Raw genomic sequence first — 17,553 nt, 5'->3', positions numbered from 1 at the left:
TTTCCAGCAATACTTATCAGAATAAATATTGTAGGAACTATTTCCACCCATAAGCAATATGCAGTTTATAATGGCAATATTGACAGCAATAAAATTATCGAAATAACATATATTGCCTTCTAGATGTCCCGTAAAAGTTTTAAGGATCAATAGCAAATTTTATGGTTTACACTTCATAAATGAGATAAAGCAAATATTTTTGTATTATTCTTTACCTGCGAATATGTACCTATGTATGTATGCATGTGTATTGTAATGTTACTTATATAGTATATAATTTATATAGTACACAACATATAATATATAGTATGTATGTTAGTATCGAGATGCTAATATTTCCAAGTAATACCTTTCAGGCATTGCGCTGGCCTCACTTTATGTGCCTTTAACCTTTACCTGCAAAAACACCTTGTTAAATCTTTGAATTAATATATCTCGATAATATGTACCATACAATGTTCGCTAAATATATGTATGTATGTAAATGTATATATGGTATGCATGTGGGAGAGGCCAACAGTGATTGCAAAACTATTTGCTGCAACAGACGGTCACACACACATACGCATGTACATGCATGAATTGCATTCTTCAAATGAATTTGTATATGTGACCTTCATCCCTTTGAGTATTCATTAGTGATTTTAGTTGAACAATAACAAAGAATGGAGCTAGAGCGGTGGTGTTACTGAACTTTGACAAAATTACAGCAGAGCTGCGTCGCTTCTTTTATGTATTGCAATGCACTGATAATATAATATATACTTCATTCTTCCTATTTTAAATTTTCTAAAAACTTCATAATTACCGAAGAATATCACTAGATAAGATTACATTAACTCTTGCTATACTAGAGTGCATGAGTGCTTAGTAATAAATATTTGAAAACATGAAGGTTTAATTTAACATACTTATGTATACATATATGTGTGAATATACAATATGAAAATTTTTATGGATTTAATTTTTGCCGACTGATTTAAAACCCTCAATGCTTCTTAAATACATATTTTCAAGCGAAAAAAATTTAATACGTATAAATTTGGAATGCTTTAAGAAGTCGAAATTTATTTTTTTAATTTTTAATTTTTTTCCCCGATGAGGTCTGTCACTTAATTTTTATAGCCTCGTAACAGAATAAAACTATAAGTATGTATATATAGTTTTGTTCATCTAACGATTGTTTGTAACTCCTAAAACTAATCGAAACAGATATAGATTTATATGTACCGTTTTCGCTGCGGCTTGAATATCGTATAAAAACGGTGTCCCCGGAGCGGTCTTTTGAGCTTGGTGAACAGCCAGAAGTCGCACGGCGCCAGATCAGGTGAATACGGTGGTTGCGGAACGATATGGGTTGAGTTTTTGGCGAAATGATATTTAATGCAAATTCTTTGCTCAACAAATTTCGGCATCGCTAAAAGACGCGAGGCACTCTTGAACAGGGTGATTCCAGAGATTGACACGCTTTTTCGTATGAAATGTATTACTCTTTCTTTACTTAAAAAAATGCTTTTTACAGCTTAAGCCCTGCTTTAAATATAAAGCGTTTACTCTATGGCTTTAGTAACTAAACTTACAGTCTAGCGAAAATTGTTTGTTAACTTTGCAAGTGATGCTTACTTCAAATACAATGCAATTAATAATTAATATGCAAAAGAGTGTCTTTGAGAACGTTCAACAAGTAGCAATGCTTATGATCAACCCGAAGTTGAAAAAAAATAATTGATTTTCAAAACTATGCATTTAGATCTGTTTATTAAGAAAATAGCAAAAAAATATATATGTTGTTAAGCATAACGGAAAAAAATATAAATAAATAAATATTTGAAATATCCAAAAACGCTGTAATAATGTAATAAATTTAATTCTAGTAAAAGTAAAACACTTTTAAATTTATCTGAGTTAAATTTAGGTATTTTTATAACTCTTTCACAATTTAAAAAACAAACTGTAAATGGTAACATCCCTGCTTTTTTATTCCCTTCTACTTACTATTCTTCAGTTCTGTTTTCTCTTTGATATACATCGGTTTACACTCCCTTGTGTCGCGATTGTGGGTGCAATTTTTTCGAAATTTTCGATTCTAAACCGTAGATTGTGGATATAATTGCGGAAATATTAAATCGCAAATGTGTGCAATCATTATGCAAGTGTAATAAATTTGTGATATATTGAATATTAAAAAAGGAATTATCAAGACTTGAAGAACTCAGTGTACGGAAGAAAATAAAGAAAAAGGGGGAAAATGAATGTAAAGAAGGCGGTTTTGGGTAAATCGTAGCTAAGTCATTGATGAAAGTGAGAAACAAGGTATGAATTTCTTGTACCACTGTCGCTAATGACGGTTAATGCAGAGAACGTAAATATATACTTTACGTTCTCTGGTTAATGCATCTTATTAATTTTGTATACTGCAGTCTCGCTTGCGCCGATATTTATTAATACTACCGGTTTGACAGTTGCACATTCTGACACTATCGCGTAGCTATTCATACATTCATCTCGTTACACTGGCACAGTGAAAACGAAACGGAATATTTGAAACTGTTGATCGCAAGCTGTCGCAAGTGTGCTGCGAAGAAGCTAACAAAGGCGTAAAGAATTTAGGTAAAGGAAAAGTCAGATGAATTTGCGAAAGCGTGAAAACGGAAACAGAACGTAGCGGCTTTTGTCTTAGCAAAAATAACTCACCATTGCGCTAAAATAAAATAATTTTTCATTGTAATAATGACTTTGAAGTAGTAAAGATCAGTGTCTGGACAAAGATATAACTTTTATGTAAATCTAAAGAGTATTGTTGACATAGTTTAATCTTAAAACGAATATTTGTGTGAATTTTACGTGTCTCTTGACGGCTTGCATTACGTGTCTATAAAAAAACAACAATACAGAACAAGTGGTTTCAACATATTTGCAGCTAGATACTCTTTAAAGATATAACTTTTCTGTAAAAAGGTGTGTGTTAAAGAAATCAGAGTGATTTCTGTTTTATAAAAAAAAAATTTATTAAATGAAAGTATCACAGTTAATGTGTATATACCTTAGCAAGTGGACGAATTTTTGAAAAAAAAAACTACATCAGCGATCTTTCAGTGCTTAATACCTACAAACAACTAGAATTGCTGTTATCATAAAAATTTATTCTACCGTTAAAAAAACGTAAGTAATAATTAATTCTCTATAATGTAATCAAATTTAGTAGAAATGTACGTAAATTTATTATTTACCAAAAGTTTCATTGATAAAAATGATAAAATGGCAAATGTGTAGCAATTAAATATCCATGTTATATTCTGCAACAATAAATGTGCAATTACCTGTGGTGTTGTAACAATATAAAAAATTCCGTAGGATATTGAATCATAGAGATATATAATTTCAAATACGTGACATTTCTTTCCTTATACTCGATATTGTATGGTTACATTTAAACTTTTCTAACATTTGTCTAAGTTTAATAATTGGTATTATTTTTAATCTTTCTTTTTATAAAAAGTAATAAAAATAGCAATGTCGCAAAAGAAAACTATATAAGTATCACTAACTGCCCAACGAAGATAGTAATACGTCTTGTTAAGTTGTTGCTGCATCTCAGCCGTATAGTTTGTGAAAAGCTAGTCTTTTCACAAAAGACATCATCATTTACTCATTTGTTGCAGAAAACGTTGTATGTGGAATGGATATTGGTGGTAAGTGTGCATTTCCCCATAATGGTTATGTCACATCCAATCCTTGTCCTATAAGTGCTATTTGTGTACATATGTCATTTTTGCTTTATTTACAAACGGTCATTAGATTGCAATTTTTATTTAATTGAAATAATATGCACCATTGTCACATACATACATACATATCCAATATAGTATATTCAAAAGTTTAGATAAGTTCCACTTAAATATTTATTAATATATAGTATGTATTTTCAAAGGTAAAATTGGCAATTGAAATTAATTTTTGATCTTTTTAATTTTATTATTATTTTTATATACTAAATATTTTTTTAATTGAAGTTGTGAAAATGCAAACAGTAAACATTTGTATAAACTGTATCCTCAATCAAAATTGATTTAGGTATTGGGCAATAGTAAATGTATTATTTTTGGACAATTTACGTTAGTAATTGCTAAACGGGAAGCCATTCAAAGCGTTAGACTCCAATATGTGATAACAGAAAAAATTATCGTAGATAAAAAATATCATATTTAACAATGGAAACGTGAAATACATACATATACGTATATATGTGTACGTATGTACATTTACATTTAATTCGTCATTTTTGAATGTAATTGTATGGAGCTTAGAATTTCTCAAAGCACAGTTGTTTTTGTAAAGGTTTGGGTGGTAGGGGTACAAGTTTATTATCTTCAAGATCCTCTAATGGATAGTTCAGGAAACGAGCTGCTCCAGCGGATCATATAGAGGGGGGTTTTGAATGATTAGGTCTCCTATGGCATGCAAAAATATTGCCCCATATTTGTAAACAAAATAATTGTATTTTGTCTGGTTGTACCCGATATTATTGATTTAAACTTTTGCTAAGATAAAATTTATAAGCCTCGTTCCACACTTGTCCAAATCTTTTTTTCTTTGCTTAGCTATAAAAAGGTATCTGTACGTGTATGTTCGTGAATATTAAGGTAAATTCTATCATATCTTCGATGAGCCTTTACGCGTGCATTCTTACTATATAAATATACTATACGTACTTACAGACTCTGTTTTTGTCAATATGTAATTAAATAAGCTGTTAAAAAAACGGGAAAATTAATTATTTAAACCTTGTATTTCAAAAATTCCATCCATGTTTTATATATGCATGTGTACAATTAAAAAAGCAAAATTTTAATTATGTATGGAAATCCTTGTAGTAGTACGGGGAATCCCGCTAGCGCGTATACTCACATCTGTTTTGTTGCTTTGGATTGGGAATCAATTTTTGTGTGGCGGTGACTTTATTTCATGCAACACTGCTCACTTGTGCACATGTTTTTGAAATTGTAGCGTTAGCAACACTGAATCGTTTCATTTCAATATATGTCAGAAATATTTTGCTGGCTGGCCGTTCTGTGCTTGAGGAATAGTGTGAATATTGAAACGGGGCGAAAGTTAAACGGCGACTGACTTATTTAATGATATGTCAAAAATTTTATTCGCTAATTTGTGGCAGAAATAAATAAAATATACCAAGTGAAATTTGTGTAGAATTATTCACGAAGTGAATACATGTAGACAATTCTTGAAATTGTAATTAAATTCCTTCGAAAAACGTGTAGGCATTTGATTGAAGTCTGATTTGATGAAGTGAAAAAAGTGGTAGCTACATCGCAGCAAGGCTATGTAGAGAAGAAAAAAGAAATTTTGTATGAAAAGGAAAATGAAAATATTCGCTTAGTGCTAAATATTTTACAGCTTTCATCTTTTTGCAATTGATGCATTTGAATAAAGTGCGTTTTGAGAGAAAATTTATAATTCAGTAAAGTAAAATGAATAGAAATAAAATTAGAAATAGAAACAACACATACGAGGAAAATTAGAGACTACGAAAAATACCACGTACAGAAAGAGGATAAAAGTTGGGCAAGCGATAATTTCAAGGGATAAGCGACAAAGAAAGATAAGGAAATTGAATAAAAGAGAACTAGAATTAAGTCATTCAAACGAGGCAGCAACGTTGCTAGCGATTGCGGTAGCAGTTTTTCGACACCAACGTTGGCACCGCGACGTTGACGACAAATTTCTACCGATCAAGCGGAAAAGGTTGAAATAACATAAAACTAGGGGAACAGAAAACTTGGACGTCGACAGCACGACGAAGGCGGTGGCCGTCAGTCGTCAACTTTTGTTTTGACAATGAATAGTATACTAATGTAATATCAGCAATTAAAGTAAAAACATTACAACGAAGAGGTTCGAAGTTGAATAAAAACAAATAATATTCCTAAGTGTATCTATTAAAATTTTCAACAAATACAGCGCGCACTTGAACGTACATATTGTGCGTAAGTGCGTGCGTTAAGACGGTCAGTCAAGTGGCAGCGACGGTATAGCTATTTAATAAAAGTGAACGTTCTGAAGTTTCCAAATATCGCACAATATGGAATATCTATGGGGTTCGTATTTTTCTACCTATATTATTTATGTAGAAAAGCTCAGCAGCTGTTCGCTTTTTTAGCCTCAACTGCATTAATGATTTTTCCAAAGGTTGAGAATTCCTTTCTCTTTTGTTTTGTTTTGTTTCTCAATCTGCACACGTATTAACTAGCATTTCTATACCATTTTGAAAATATGACATGTTATTTGAAGTATAGAAATTAGGTATTTAGAAGAAGAAGGCCGAGATGATGTTTTATTTCATATAAATTATATTAGAGAATATATGAGGAACATGAATACAAATATTTACTAACATCAAATAAAAATAAAAAATAAAACAATTAAATATAGTTTTTGGTTTTGTTTAGAAATTCATACATACACAGATTATATTTGCTTGACCTTTAAACTTGTAATGAATAGATATTACATGCTTTCTAGTTTACGTACACTTGTTTGAATATACATATATTGTGTATAACTCTTATTTTAATTTATAAAATTCCATAAGTTTTCCAACAAAACTATTCAACACCACTTAAGATTGTTTTTTACATTATATTTAATTATTTTTAATATCCTCTAGCTGGTGGTTATGTATATATGAATGGAGATGCAGTCAAGTTACAACCACCTGTTGCAAACACAATTTACGCTCATGTACCCGTTGAAACAGCGATGCTAGCCACAACTAATCTTTACGGGCCGACAACGCAATTGGCAGCACCAGCCGCAACACATATTCCTTTGATAGCCACCACAGGACCACAACCACCACATCCACAAGCTCTGCAAGTAGCTGCTGCACCCCCACCCAGTCAACACCCACACCAACATCAGCATACACAATTAATACAGCATACTCATCCACACGCACACACACATTCACATAGTGCAGCGGTCGCCGCCGCCGCCGCTGCTGCCGCCGTAGCCGGTCCGCACACACAGCAACCCCCTAGTGCTGGTGCCTCTCTACAAACGTTGCCAACTGCCACGCATCAAACCGCACATTTACAATACGCTCACCAACAACAAACAGTGGCACAGGTTGCTACTGGCGGACCAGCCGTAACAACAATTGATAGCTCAGAGTACGCAGCCGCCGTTATGAATGGCACAATTGCACAGGACGGCTCTACCGTCTGCTACGCGCAACCGGAGGAGTTGTCCGGTGTAGCGGCTGGAACGAATTTAATAGCGGTCGATGTTTCGATGGCGGGAACTCCTACTTCTGTGGGCTCTCATCAAACACAACCACATTCTCTTGGTATAAGTAATGGTCCGCATCAACATCAGTCACACCAGCATCTCAGCAACAATACGAATTCAGTAGAAAACTCCGGCATACCGTTAGATCAGCTGAAACAAATGTTATCAACGCAGTTAGAATACTATTTTTCCAGGTAAATAAAAAAATTCTTTTCATCATCGAGTGTTTAAATTACTTTTTTAATCTGTACACTTACAAACTCAATTTTTATATATTTTTTAATACAGAGAGAATTTAGCCAATGACACCTACTTGCTAACGCAAATGGATAGCGATCAGTACGTGCCTATTATAACTGTGGCCAACTTTAATCTTGTAAAGAAGCTTACCAAGGATATCAAGCTGATCACGGAAGTGCTTAGAGAGTCTCCAAATGTGCAAGTAGACGAAGATGGTTTGCGTGTGCGTCCTAACCACAAACGTTGCATTATTATCTTGAGAGAAATATCCGAAAAGACACCTGTAGAAGAAGTAAAGGTAATAAACCCGTGACTATTTTATTACTTAAAAAGAAGCCATTTGCAAAACAGAACTAACGATTTTCTTTGTAGAATATTTTTAATAATGAAAATTGTCCACGTGTCATATCATGTGAATTTGCGGGAAATAATTCATGGTATATAACATTTGAATCAGATGAAGACGCCCAAAAGGCCTTTAAATACTTGAGAGAGGATGTAAAGATGTTCAAGGTGAGTAAGAGTCACAATAGTTTAATACTTCTTATTAAGTGTAAATGATTTGCAATGATTTTAAAAAATAACACTGTTATAAATTTTCATTATAATAATTTTTAGGGAAAGCCCATAATGGCTAGGATGAAAGCGAAACCCTTCATAAATCGGCTGCCAATCGCACCGGTTGCACCATTGAAGAATGGGTTCCGAATAACTTCGCCGCCAGCAGCGGTATATGATCCTAATGCGGCAGCGACTGCCGTTGCATACAACACAGCTCCGCAACGATTTGTCTATGCTACGAATGGTGCCGCAATGACACAGGCATCGGTACCTTATAATGCTCCTGTAATATTTGTAAGACATTTGATTCTCTATAATAGTTTTATAAACGCTGTCAACACATTTATATTTGCATTTTCAGCAATCTTTCCAACAGCAACAATTCTATCCTGGTATTGTTGCAACAACACCGTGGCCACCGGCGGCTGCTGCAGTAGCGGCAGCCGCTACCACAGCACACGGTCAAAATTTTTATGAGCTTGGAAATGTGTTCGCCACTAATGGGTTGACACCACAAGCTGCTGTGCCCACAGCGTACACAACTTCTGCTCCACAACAATCTGCTACGCCATTGCCGGCGTCATCGAAAGGGCAAAGCGGCGGCGGTCGCTATAATAACCATCGCAATAACACCAGCAGTGCTGGTGGTGGTGGCCGCAACAAGTTGCGTAGCAACACTGCACAACAGCAACAACAACAATCTCAACCCTTACCGGGTATGATAGCTACGCTTGGTAATGTCGTTGGTAGTTTAGTAAGCGTTGTCCCAACAATAATGGACCCGCACCAACAGCAACAACAAACGCAGCAGCAACAAAATCAACAGCCTCAGCATCAAATGCAACAACAGCAGACGACTTCAAGTCAAGTACAACAGCAACAGCAGCAAGTGCAGCAATCACAACAACAACCCCAAAATACTTCAAGGCATTATAATAGTATAAAAAATAGTGGAGGTAAGTTGCGCTTTGTAGCAAAATCTGTTAGTCTACCATTTGGTATTTAAATGGTTTGTATTTGTTTCAAAAGGTGGCATTAATAAATCAGCTATGGATAAGCCCTATGGTGGAGGCAGCAGTATGTCGAGTCACATACACTATGGAACTCAAGCCCAATCGAGCGCTGGCCCTTCCCATCATCATGCGTCGTCCCAACAGCAACAGCAGACGAATGCTGTAACTGCTGGTTCACATAATAGCACTCAAAATCACTACCAATTGCCTTCCGCGACGGCAGCTGTAGCGGCCGCCACATCTACAAATCTACAACATTCTTCCTTTGCGCATGCTACGCCAACCGTATCGGTGCAGCAACAGCATCACCATCATCAGCAACAGCAACCACATTTGCATGGGCAACATGTTGCTGATCTGCAAGACGATGGCGGTGTGTTAAGCATGGGTGCTAGTGGTGAGTTGGTGCAGCAACAACAGCAGCATCAGCAGCAGCAATCATCGCATCCTCATCAACAGCAACAGCACAGCAGAAGTAATCTGTCTAGTTCAACATCGTCGCTGGCGACGTCGTCGTCTGTTGGTGTCGGTGTGGTGGGGAAGGAGCCGCCAATGCATTGGACGCAGCCGCGACATCGTCGTCGGAGACGTGATGACGACGGCAGCGTTATGACATATACGCCAAGCACTCGACTTGGTGGTGGCGCCGGAGTTAGCGGTGGGGTCAGTATAACAACATTTTATACGCCTTATAGCACTTTCGTGCACAATGTTGTTGGGGTAGGTGGTGGAGTTGGAGTTAGTGGAAGCGATATGGGTGTAGAATTCGATGTAGGCAATGGCAGCAACATTGGATGCATTGAAAATACTAGCGGCATTGACAATGGAGGAGGTGGAGGCGGAGTAGGGGAAGGAGTTGGTGGCGTAGAAGGCGGAGGGCAGCATGGCGGTGGTTTGCAGTCATTTACTAGCAACCCCACCATTACCACCACCACTACCACTACAGTCATCACTGCCATCGATAACTACAACGCGGTGAACTCTAATCATAATATGAACTTAAATTTAAACGTAATTGCAAGTCCCAATCAGAATCGAAACATGAATTTGAATCAGAGCCCGAATCCGAGTCCGAATCGCAATTCGTATACGAAAACCGAACTAAGTCAAAGCCATAACCAAAACCAGCATAAACATTATGTCCAAAACCAGCACCAAAGTCAGCAGCATAGCCAATCAAATCAAACCCAGATAATGTCCAATAGCTTCCACAACAGCTTCCACCACAACCAATATAATAATAATAAATTTAGCAATAATAGTTCTGCCACTTCTACTACCACCACCAATACTACTACTACTAATACTACTACTAAAACTTCTACTTCTACTAATGCTAATGCTAATGCTACTAACAATAATCATAGTAATAATTTTGCTACAACAACAACATCATCAATAATAACAAGCACAACAAACAATGCGAATACGCAAAAAGCAAAAATATTCATTCAATCCTCTACTTCGCAGCAGCAAGCCTACATTGGTGGTAACGTATCATCACATCATCAATCACAGCAGCAGCAACAACAACAACAACAACAATTACAAACACAACAATCGTCCAACTCCGGCAATACGCTGCAATTATCCTCAAATGTGGGTAATAATACTGCAATATCGTCACAAAGCAGTGGCGGCGGTGCCAGTGTGCATCATAGCCAGCGCGGTGAAAGTGTCCATCATGGCGGCGGCGGCTCAAGTTACAATTCACATCGCGAAGAACATCGAGGTGGTTACAAAGGCAATAATTATAATCCACATTATAATAGCGGTGGTGGAATGGGTCATCACTCGCAACATTCGGGAGCATCACATCATCACCACCATAGTGGCGGCGGTCCATCACAGCAGCACCACCATCACCATTCATCGTCGCATCATACGGGCTCAACGCATCATTACCACCATCATCGCCACGAAGTAGGTGGTGGTGGTGGTGGTGGTAGCGGTGGTAACGGTGGCCTAAGTGGAGGTGGCACGAATGGTGCTCATGGAATAAGCGATCGCAGCAATGATCGCAGTGGCGGTCATGGACATCACGGTCAGCAGCAGCAACAGCAACATGTGCCGCCGCCACAACCACCACAATTCGATTTAGAAGCAGCAGCTTTTCCGCCACTGCCAGGTTTGTCTCTTTTTTTCATAACAAGTATATCACTATTTTCTGTACGTATTATCAGAAAGGGTGCGTTTGATTTAGGTAATAATTACAGCTGCATAGCGGTTCTGTTGCACATTTGACACTTTTTTGTTCATGCTCTGCTGATGTGCCGATTATTTATGTAAAGTGACAGCTGAAAGTGACGCTGTTGCAATGTTGCCATATACTCACGCAGAACGTTGTACTTTGACACTTTTGCAGCAATGCTGTGGTGATTGCCATCTCGAACGCGCTCAAGCATGCACATTACGGTCAAAAAGAAGAGTTGTCCCTTAAAATTAATGTGTAGTGATCTTTTGTTTTACCAAATTTGCATTCTAACCAACTTTGATTTTTTGAACTTAAACAGCGACTTCGTCGTCCACAGCTTCCTCTTCCTTAGCGTCTACTGGTGCGGCTTCGTCAAATAGTAGTGGTAGCAACAGTAATAATGTTGCGGTGTCAAGTACTAAGCAATCTTCGAACTCGACACCACATCATCATCAACATCAACAACCACTTCAGCAACAGCAACCACAACAGCAGCCTCAGCAGTCTTACGGTGGTGGCGGAAATGACGGAAGCATAAGTGGCAGCGTAGATGTGCCAACGCAAAAAACAAGCTACCTGCAGCAGCAACCCCAACTACAGCAACACAATCAGTGTTTAAGCCCTTCTATTGCAGTACAGCAATCTAATAGTTCCTCGTCGGCGGTAACTGGTGTAGCAGCGAATGTTAGTGGTGGTGGTAGCTGTAGCACTGGCAGCGTTGGTAGTAACTACCAAAACCACAGCAGCGCCAGCGGCGTCGCCAACAGCAGTGGCTGGTCCAATGAGAACCGTTTGGCAGATGTTGTGCGCTCTGGCGCGAACAGCGGTGGTAATGGGAAGATTAAATCTCGCAAAGATTCCGCCCACAATAACAAACAACAACAACAAAACTATCAACAACGTAATACCGGTGCTTGTACCACCATCAGTCCCACCACAACAACGTCCATCAACGCTACAGAAGGTGCTTTTCCAGCTGATGAACCAAATATGTCATCAGCAGTTACAACAACAAAGCCAAACAATAAGTCCTCGACATTAAATAAGCAAAACTCAAATGCTAATACAAACTACACAACCACCGCCTCCTCATCCAACAACACTGTGATAAAGTGTCCAACACAATCCAAACAAACCAATGCCTATAGTTTGACTGGCGGCAATGCATCATTCGACAGTAATACTGGTGAGATATACTAATGGTGATAGAGAAAGAGAGGGGAATTTTCACATTGTAATTCATTTAACAATCGCCTAGAGCGTGCAAAGTAGTAAACTAGTTATATATATATTCACTTATCATACTTTAAAACGACTTAAACGAACGCTATGCACATCTACCGAGTGAAATGTTTAAAACTCTTTTTATTTGTAGTTGACCACCTTAAACGGAATAACCGTAAATGTACATATACTCGTATTTTCTATAGCTTCCTTCAATTAATCAGCACAATTTTCATTTACAGTCACTGGTGAAAAACCCATAAACAAGACTGAGGATCTGCCTGCTTCCGCGGCGACACAAGAAGCAGCATGTAAACAGCAGCAACAGCAACATGCCAACGATAACAATGGCAGCAATGAGCTACATCAACAACACAATCATCGCGGTAGTGGCTGCAGCGGCCCAAACTCCACTTCGGGCGGTGCCATCAAAAGCGCTAATGCAGTGCTTTCACCAACACCAGCTACAGCCGGTGTATTCAGCGGTAGTGGCGTAGGCGGGGGCATCACTAGCAACAACAGTGCCAGCAATAATGGCCAACAAGCCGTTACATGCAGTGTTGCTACCATGACCACAAATTTTGCCGATTGCAGCCTAAGCAATCATAAGAAACCGCCCGCAGTTGCAGATTTACTAGCCAAAAAGGCAACGCCAAAAGATGCTACGAAGCATAAAAATGCTTCCACATCTACGAACACTGCTTCAATTGAAAACATTGCGGCAGCCCAAACGGGCACACCAATAGCGAATGCCACAAGTGCGACAAATAATAACAGTTCACGTTTAAGCTACGCCCAAGTTGCTCAACATCACAAGGAGCGCGCCGTCGGCGATGGTGGCAACAAGAGTTCTGAGAACTCGGCCTCAGGCAATGCCTCACCTGTTGCTGTGCCCAATAAAAGCGAACTGTCAGCTTCAACAATGAATATTAATAAATATGAGACTGCTAATAACATTAGTGGAGCGGGCGGTGTAGTCAATGCTGTTATCGGGGCGGCGACGGCGACCGCAACAGTCGCGACAGTACCTTCTTCATCAGCAGCAGCAGCTGTTGCATTGCAGTATGTAGAAAAGCAAAGCGACAAACCGATCGGATTTGACAAGCAACGTGTCATAACGACTGTTGGCCAAGCGTTGACGAGTGCAGCCACCGGCACCACTGCCACAGGTAACAATAGCGGCAGTGGCGGTGGTGGCAATAACACAGGTGCTGTGATTAACAGCGCAAGTAATGTAGTGACATTACGTGCGGAAATTTCCAAAGATAAAGGTACGTCCAAAATGGAAAATACTTTTTGTTGAAGACGAAACAAGATAAAAAGATAATTTCTCAACTTATTTCAGATGCTTTACGCGAGAATCGCCAAAGCACCGGCAGCAATAATAGCGGAAGCAGTGGCTTCAGTAGTAGCGGCGTGCTTAGCAATAACGCGGCCACCCAATCCACTCTATCGACGAGTGCACGCAATCGCAACAACGATGGCAAAGAGAAGAATGTGCGTGAACGACACGACACTGCCGAAAGCAGCAGTAGTGGACGCAAGTCGGGACGTAATTAATTCTTAGTTTTGATGTTCACCAAAGGAACTGAAATATTTCGCTTAGGAACAGCATTTCACACACATATATATTATACACAATTGCTTACACACACGCACACTCACTTGCATAGTGCCGAAATTAAGGACACTTATATGCAGCCAATGTACAGTAGAAAGCCACACAGAGAGAATTTTCAGTATTGTCTGCGTATGTAGTAGCAGGAAATTAACGCATACGCAAAGTATCCGTCGTTCGTTGCATTAAGAGGCGCTAAAGCAATTTATACATACGCAGGCAAACACTAACCAAAATTCTTTGACTTTCTTTAACAGTAACAAAAGTTGACATAAATTTGTGAGCAGTGGGGGTTTTTTTTTTTTTTTTTTGCAAAATTTTGTGTGTGAAACTATTTAAACTTGAATCGTGAACATATTTGCTACGTTTCGAAATTGTTGTGTTCCATTAAAAAATACTGTTTGGCCTGCATAACACAAACTACCGCAATTCATGCTACTATCCCTTTAAATGGACACACTTGAATGCCAAACATGCAATTGAGCTGCTAATATTGAACAACAACAAACAATTACAGTTGCAAATAGTTTGCGCAGCTATCAATAAATACAATAAACACGAACAGCGAAGCAACTACTTGCGTAGGCTGCGCTCCGCCAGATTTGCTGCTGCAACAAGTCTACTAATTTAATAATACTGTACAACAATTGTTTTGTATGATATTAATTATTCACAAAAATAATTGCAATAAGAATAGAACTAACGTTGTGGAACAACAATATACAGAAATATGGTAAGTCGACAAATCATATTCTTGAATATTCATATTTATTTATATTGTATTAATTTCAAATATTTTATAATAATAATTAAGTTAAGATAAAATAGATCATGACAGTTTTTATTCTGATTTAATGAAATGCATAACAGAGCACTTGTTTTGACATTTGATTTTGACAAGAAAGTAGAGTTCAAGCATAACGGGCGAAGAAATGACCATTCGAAGTTGTCAAATATTAAACACCTTAGTAGTTCTATTTATTTTGTATAAATAAAAATAAAAAAATCCAAACGTTTTAAAATACTTAATTTTATGCAAGTATCAAATTCTAAATTATTTAAAATGTTGATAGAACACGAGCGGGCTTGTGAATAGTGCATAATAAAAAGAATGCCACGAAGTTTGTAACACCCAAAGGAGGCTAAGATATAGCAAATATGTATGTATATATCGATTTGGACATATTCGTCCCTCTGTCTGTATGTACGCGAAGTAGTTCCACAGTTTTTGAGATATCGATCTGATTTACATACGCCTTTTTCTTATGAAAAAGCTGCTAATCGGAACCGACGATGAAACCATTGTAGGTTATAGGTGCCATACAAACTGAACAAGTGCTGTATGGATAAGAATTGAAAAGATGTATTTTCTATTTTCTTTTCCATAGTGTTTTTTTCAGTCAAAAATTATGCAATAACTGTTATTTTCTTTATCTGGGATTATAGCTTCGATTAAACCGTAACCGCAATTTATGCTTGTGTCTTGTTTTAATTGCAATTTCGAGAATCTTAAGGGGTTACATAGATTTCCTCGGTAAAAAACATATTTTTTTCAGCAATTTTTTCTCATATAAAAATTTAAAATTTTTATTCGATTTTTTTATTGTTACAAACGCACACTATTCTTGGTTAATATTCTGAAATTTTTGGATAAAAATATTTCAAACTCGGGCATTGGACGCAATTTCCGGTTATCCCTTGGGGGAAAAAAGATTCGCACGCGTTGGGAGTTTAACTCCTTACTGGATCATCTAACGTAAAAATATAAACACGCATTTTGTTTTCGTCAACTTAGCAGTTTGACGAAGGAAAAAACTTAAATTGGATTTTTGGCAGACATTTTTACAAAAAAAAAAAAATGAAAAACTCCGTGAAAATCTTGAGAAATTTTTTTTCAAATAGTTGTAAACAAAAAAAAAAAAAAACTCCTTCGCCCAAATCTTTAAAAATTTTATCTCAAAGACCTGTGTAAAATTTCATGAAGATCGGTTAAGTAGTTCTCAAGAAATCTTGCTAACCGACTTTAAAAACATAGTTTCGAGAAAGACGCGTTTAATGTGCGCGTTTAGCGTATCAAGCCTCAAGCCCTGAACACAAACAACCAAACTATTTACAGTTAGCTAGATTTCAGAAATATTTATAATATTTGTTTTACATTTTTATTCTTTTTTATTCATTTTGCAATTGTAATAAAGATTTTGTATACTTCTTTCCAGCTGTTTTAGTTACGTAAAGACGAATCGCATACAATTCGGAGGATATGTATAAAAAAGGATCAGTCAGAAATTATTATTATTATAAATATAATATATATTTATATATATATTAATTGCTATATATATATAACAAAACTTAACCTTAGTTATTAAGCAATTGATAAACGAAATGTCAAAATGTCAAACGCGTGGCAAACACGAAACGATGTGCGTTATTTTTGTACATAGGGAAGTTAATTTAATTTGTCAATATAATAATACTAATTATATAGATATTTATGTTCATCTATGCATTACAGTTACAAGTAATGTATATATGTATGTGTGCAAATATGTTATATGTACATATTGAACACTAAATATTTACATAGAACTTATAATGGATGCAAACACACATACACATACACCCAAATGACTGTAGAATTTTATAAAGGTTTTGCTATAGACCGCGAAAAACACAAACGATATTATATAGTATATTAAATTTGTAGTTAGGCATATTACAGTGAATATTAAAATACGAAAGTTTAACGATATGGTATATAGTTATATGTATGAAATCTGGAGTGAATCGAGTGGAGTTATGGTTTAGTTATTTCTTCTATTATATTATTTTGTTACATTTGAAAGCAAAGGAAGTAAATGAAAATGAATTATATACAGGTATAAAGAGGTATAAAGGTATGTTGTTGTTTCAAAGGCCATAGCAAAATGTGTGTTTTTTTAGTTGAGGGAAAGTTATTATTATGTTGGCTTAGAAACGCAAACAAAATGGCACTTCCAACCAACTTAATAACAAAGTTAACTTTATATGCATTAAAGAAACTAGCATACATACATAACATAACTGGTTTACCGTTAAAAAGAGATTAATTGCAAAATTGGATATTAACGAAATAGTTTTCACTGTTGAACAATATAATTGTGCTTAAGTTAATTAGTTTTCGGGCAACTTCTCCAGCAACATTTTATTTCAAAAACAAAAAAGGCCAGCATTTCTTTAGATGTTTTACTTTGCTTAGTTGATGACAGTGACAGTGATATGTGAGATAGCGCTGAATTTGAAAAAAATAAAAAAATAAACAAATTCAATTACAGTTCTATTCTTAAAATGTTGTTTTAGTTTAGTAGCAACAACAAACATTCTTATGCAATTTTGGGAATTGCGTTGAAAGTGAC

At 36.7% G+C, this 17,553-nt stretch overlaps 1 protein-coding gene across 5 annotated transcripts; it reads left to right on the top strand.

The window, feature by feature from the left end:
* Nucleotides 1-2,037: 2,037 nt before the first annotated feature.
* LOC108977204 (la-related protein CG11505) lies at nt 2,038-14,368 on the top strand. 5 transcript variants are annotated; one of them, XM_018946793.1, is made up of 13 exons: nt 2,038-2,313; nt 2,921-3,162; nt 3,500-3,692; nt 6,686-7,502; nt 7,597-7,846; nt 7,921-8,061; nt 8,167-8,403; nt 8,471-9,065; nt 9,139-9,785; nt 10,593-11,250; nt 11,636-12,502; nt 12,783-13,811; nt 13,886-14,368. In XM_018946793.1, the coding sequence occupies exons 3-13, from the start codon at nt 3,680-3,682 to the stop codon at nt 14,098-14,100; spliced, it is 5,469 nt and encodes a 1,822-aa protein (XP_018802338.1). In that variant the 5' UTR covers nt 2,038-2,313; nt 2,921-3,162; nt 3,500-3,679; the 3' UTR covers nt 14,101-14,368. The 5 variants fall into 5 exon arrangements, with proteins under 5 accessions (XP_018802338.1, XP_018802337.1, XP_018802339.1 ...); XM_018946792.1 differs by having other exon boundaries at nt 2,421-3,162; XM_018946794.1 differs by lacking the exon at nt 3,500-3,692 and having other exon boundaries at nt 2,421-3,162.
* The last annotated feature ends 3,185 nt before the right edge of the window (nt 14,369-17,553 follow it).

This window comes from Bactrocera latifrons, unplaced genomic scaffold (assembly GCF_001853355.1).
Source record: "Bactrocera latifrons isolate USDA-ARS-PBARC rearing strain unplaced genomic scaffold, ASM185335v1 scaffold_85, whole genome shotgun sequence".
In the NCBI taxonomy this organism is placed as follows: Eukaryota; Metazoa; Arthropoda; class Insecta; order Diptera; family Tephritidae; genus Bactrocera; species Bactrocera latifrons.
This window is presented reverse-complemented; position numbering and strand designations above follow the sequence as displayed.

Excerpts from the sequence above, each read along its gene's own strand:
- LOC108977204 (XM_018946790.1), top strand. Across the intron at positions 8,062-8,166 it reads AGGATGTAAAGATGTTCAAG|GGAAAGCCCATAATGGCTAG; the intron begins GTGAGTAAGAGT and ends AATAATTTTTAG. Across the intron at positions 12,503-12,782 it reads ATCATTCGACAGTAATACTG|TCACTGGTGAAAAACCCATA; the intron begins GTGAGATATACT and ends TTTCATTTACAG.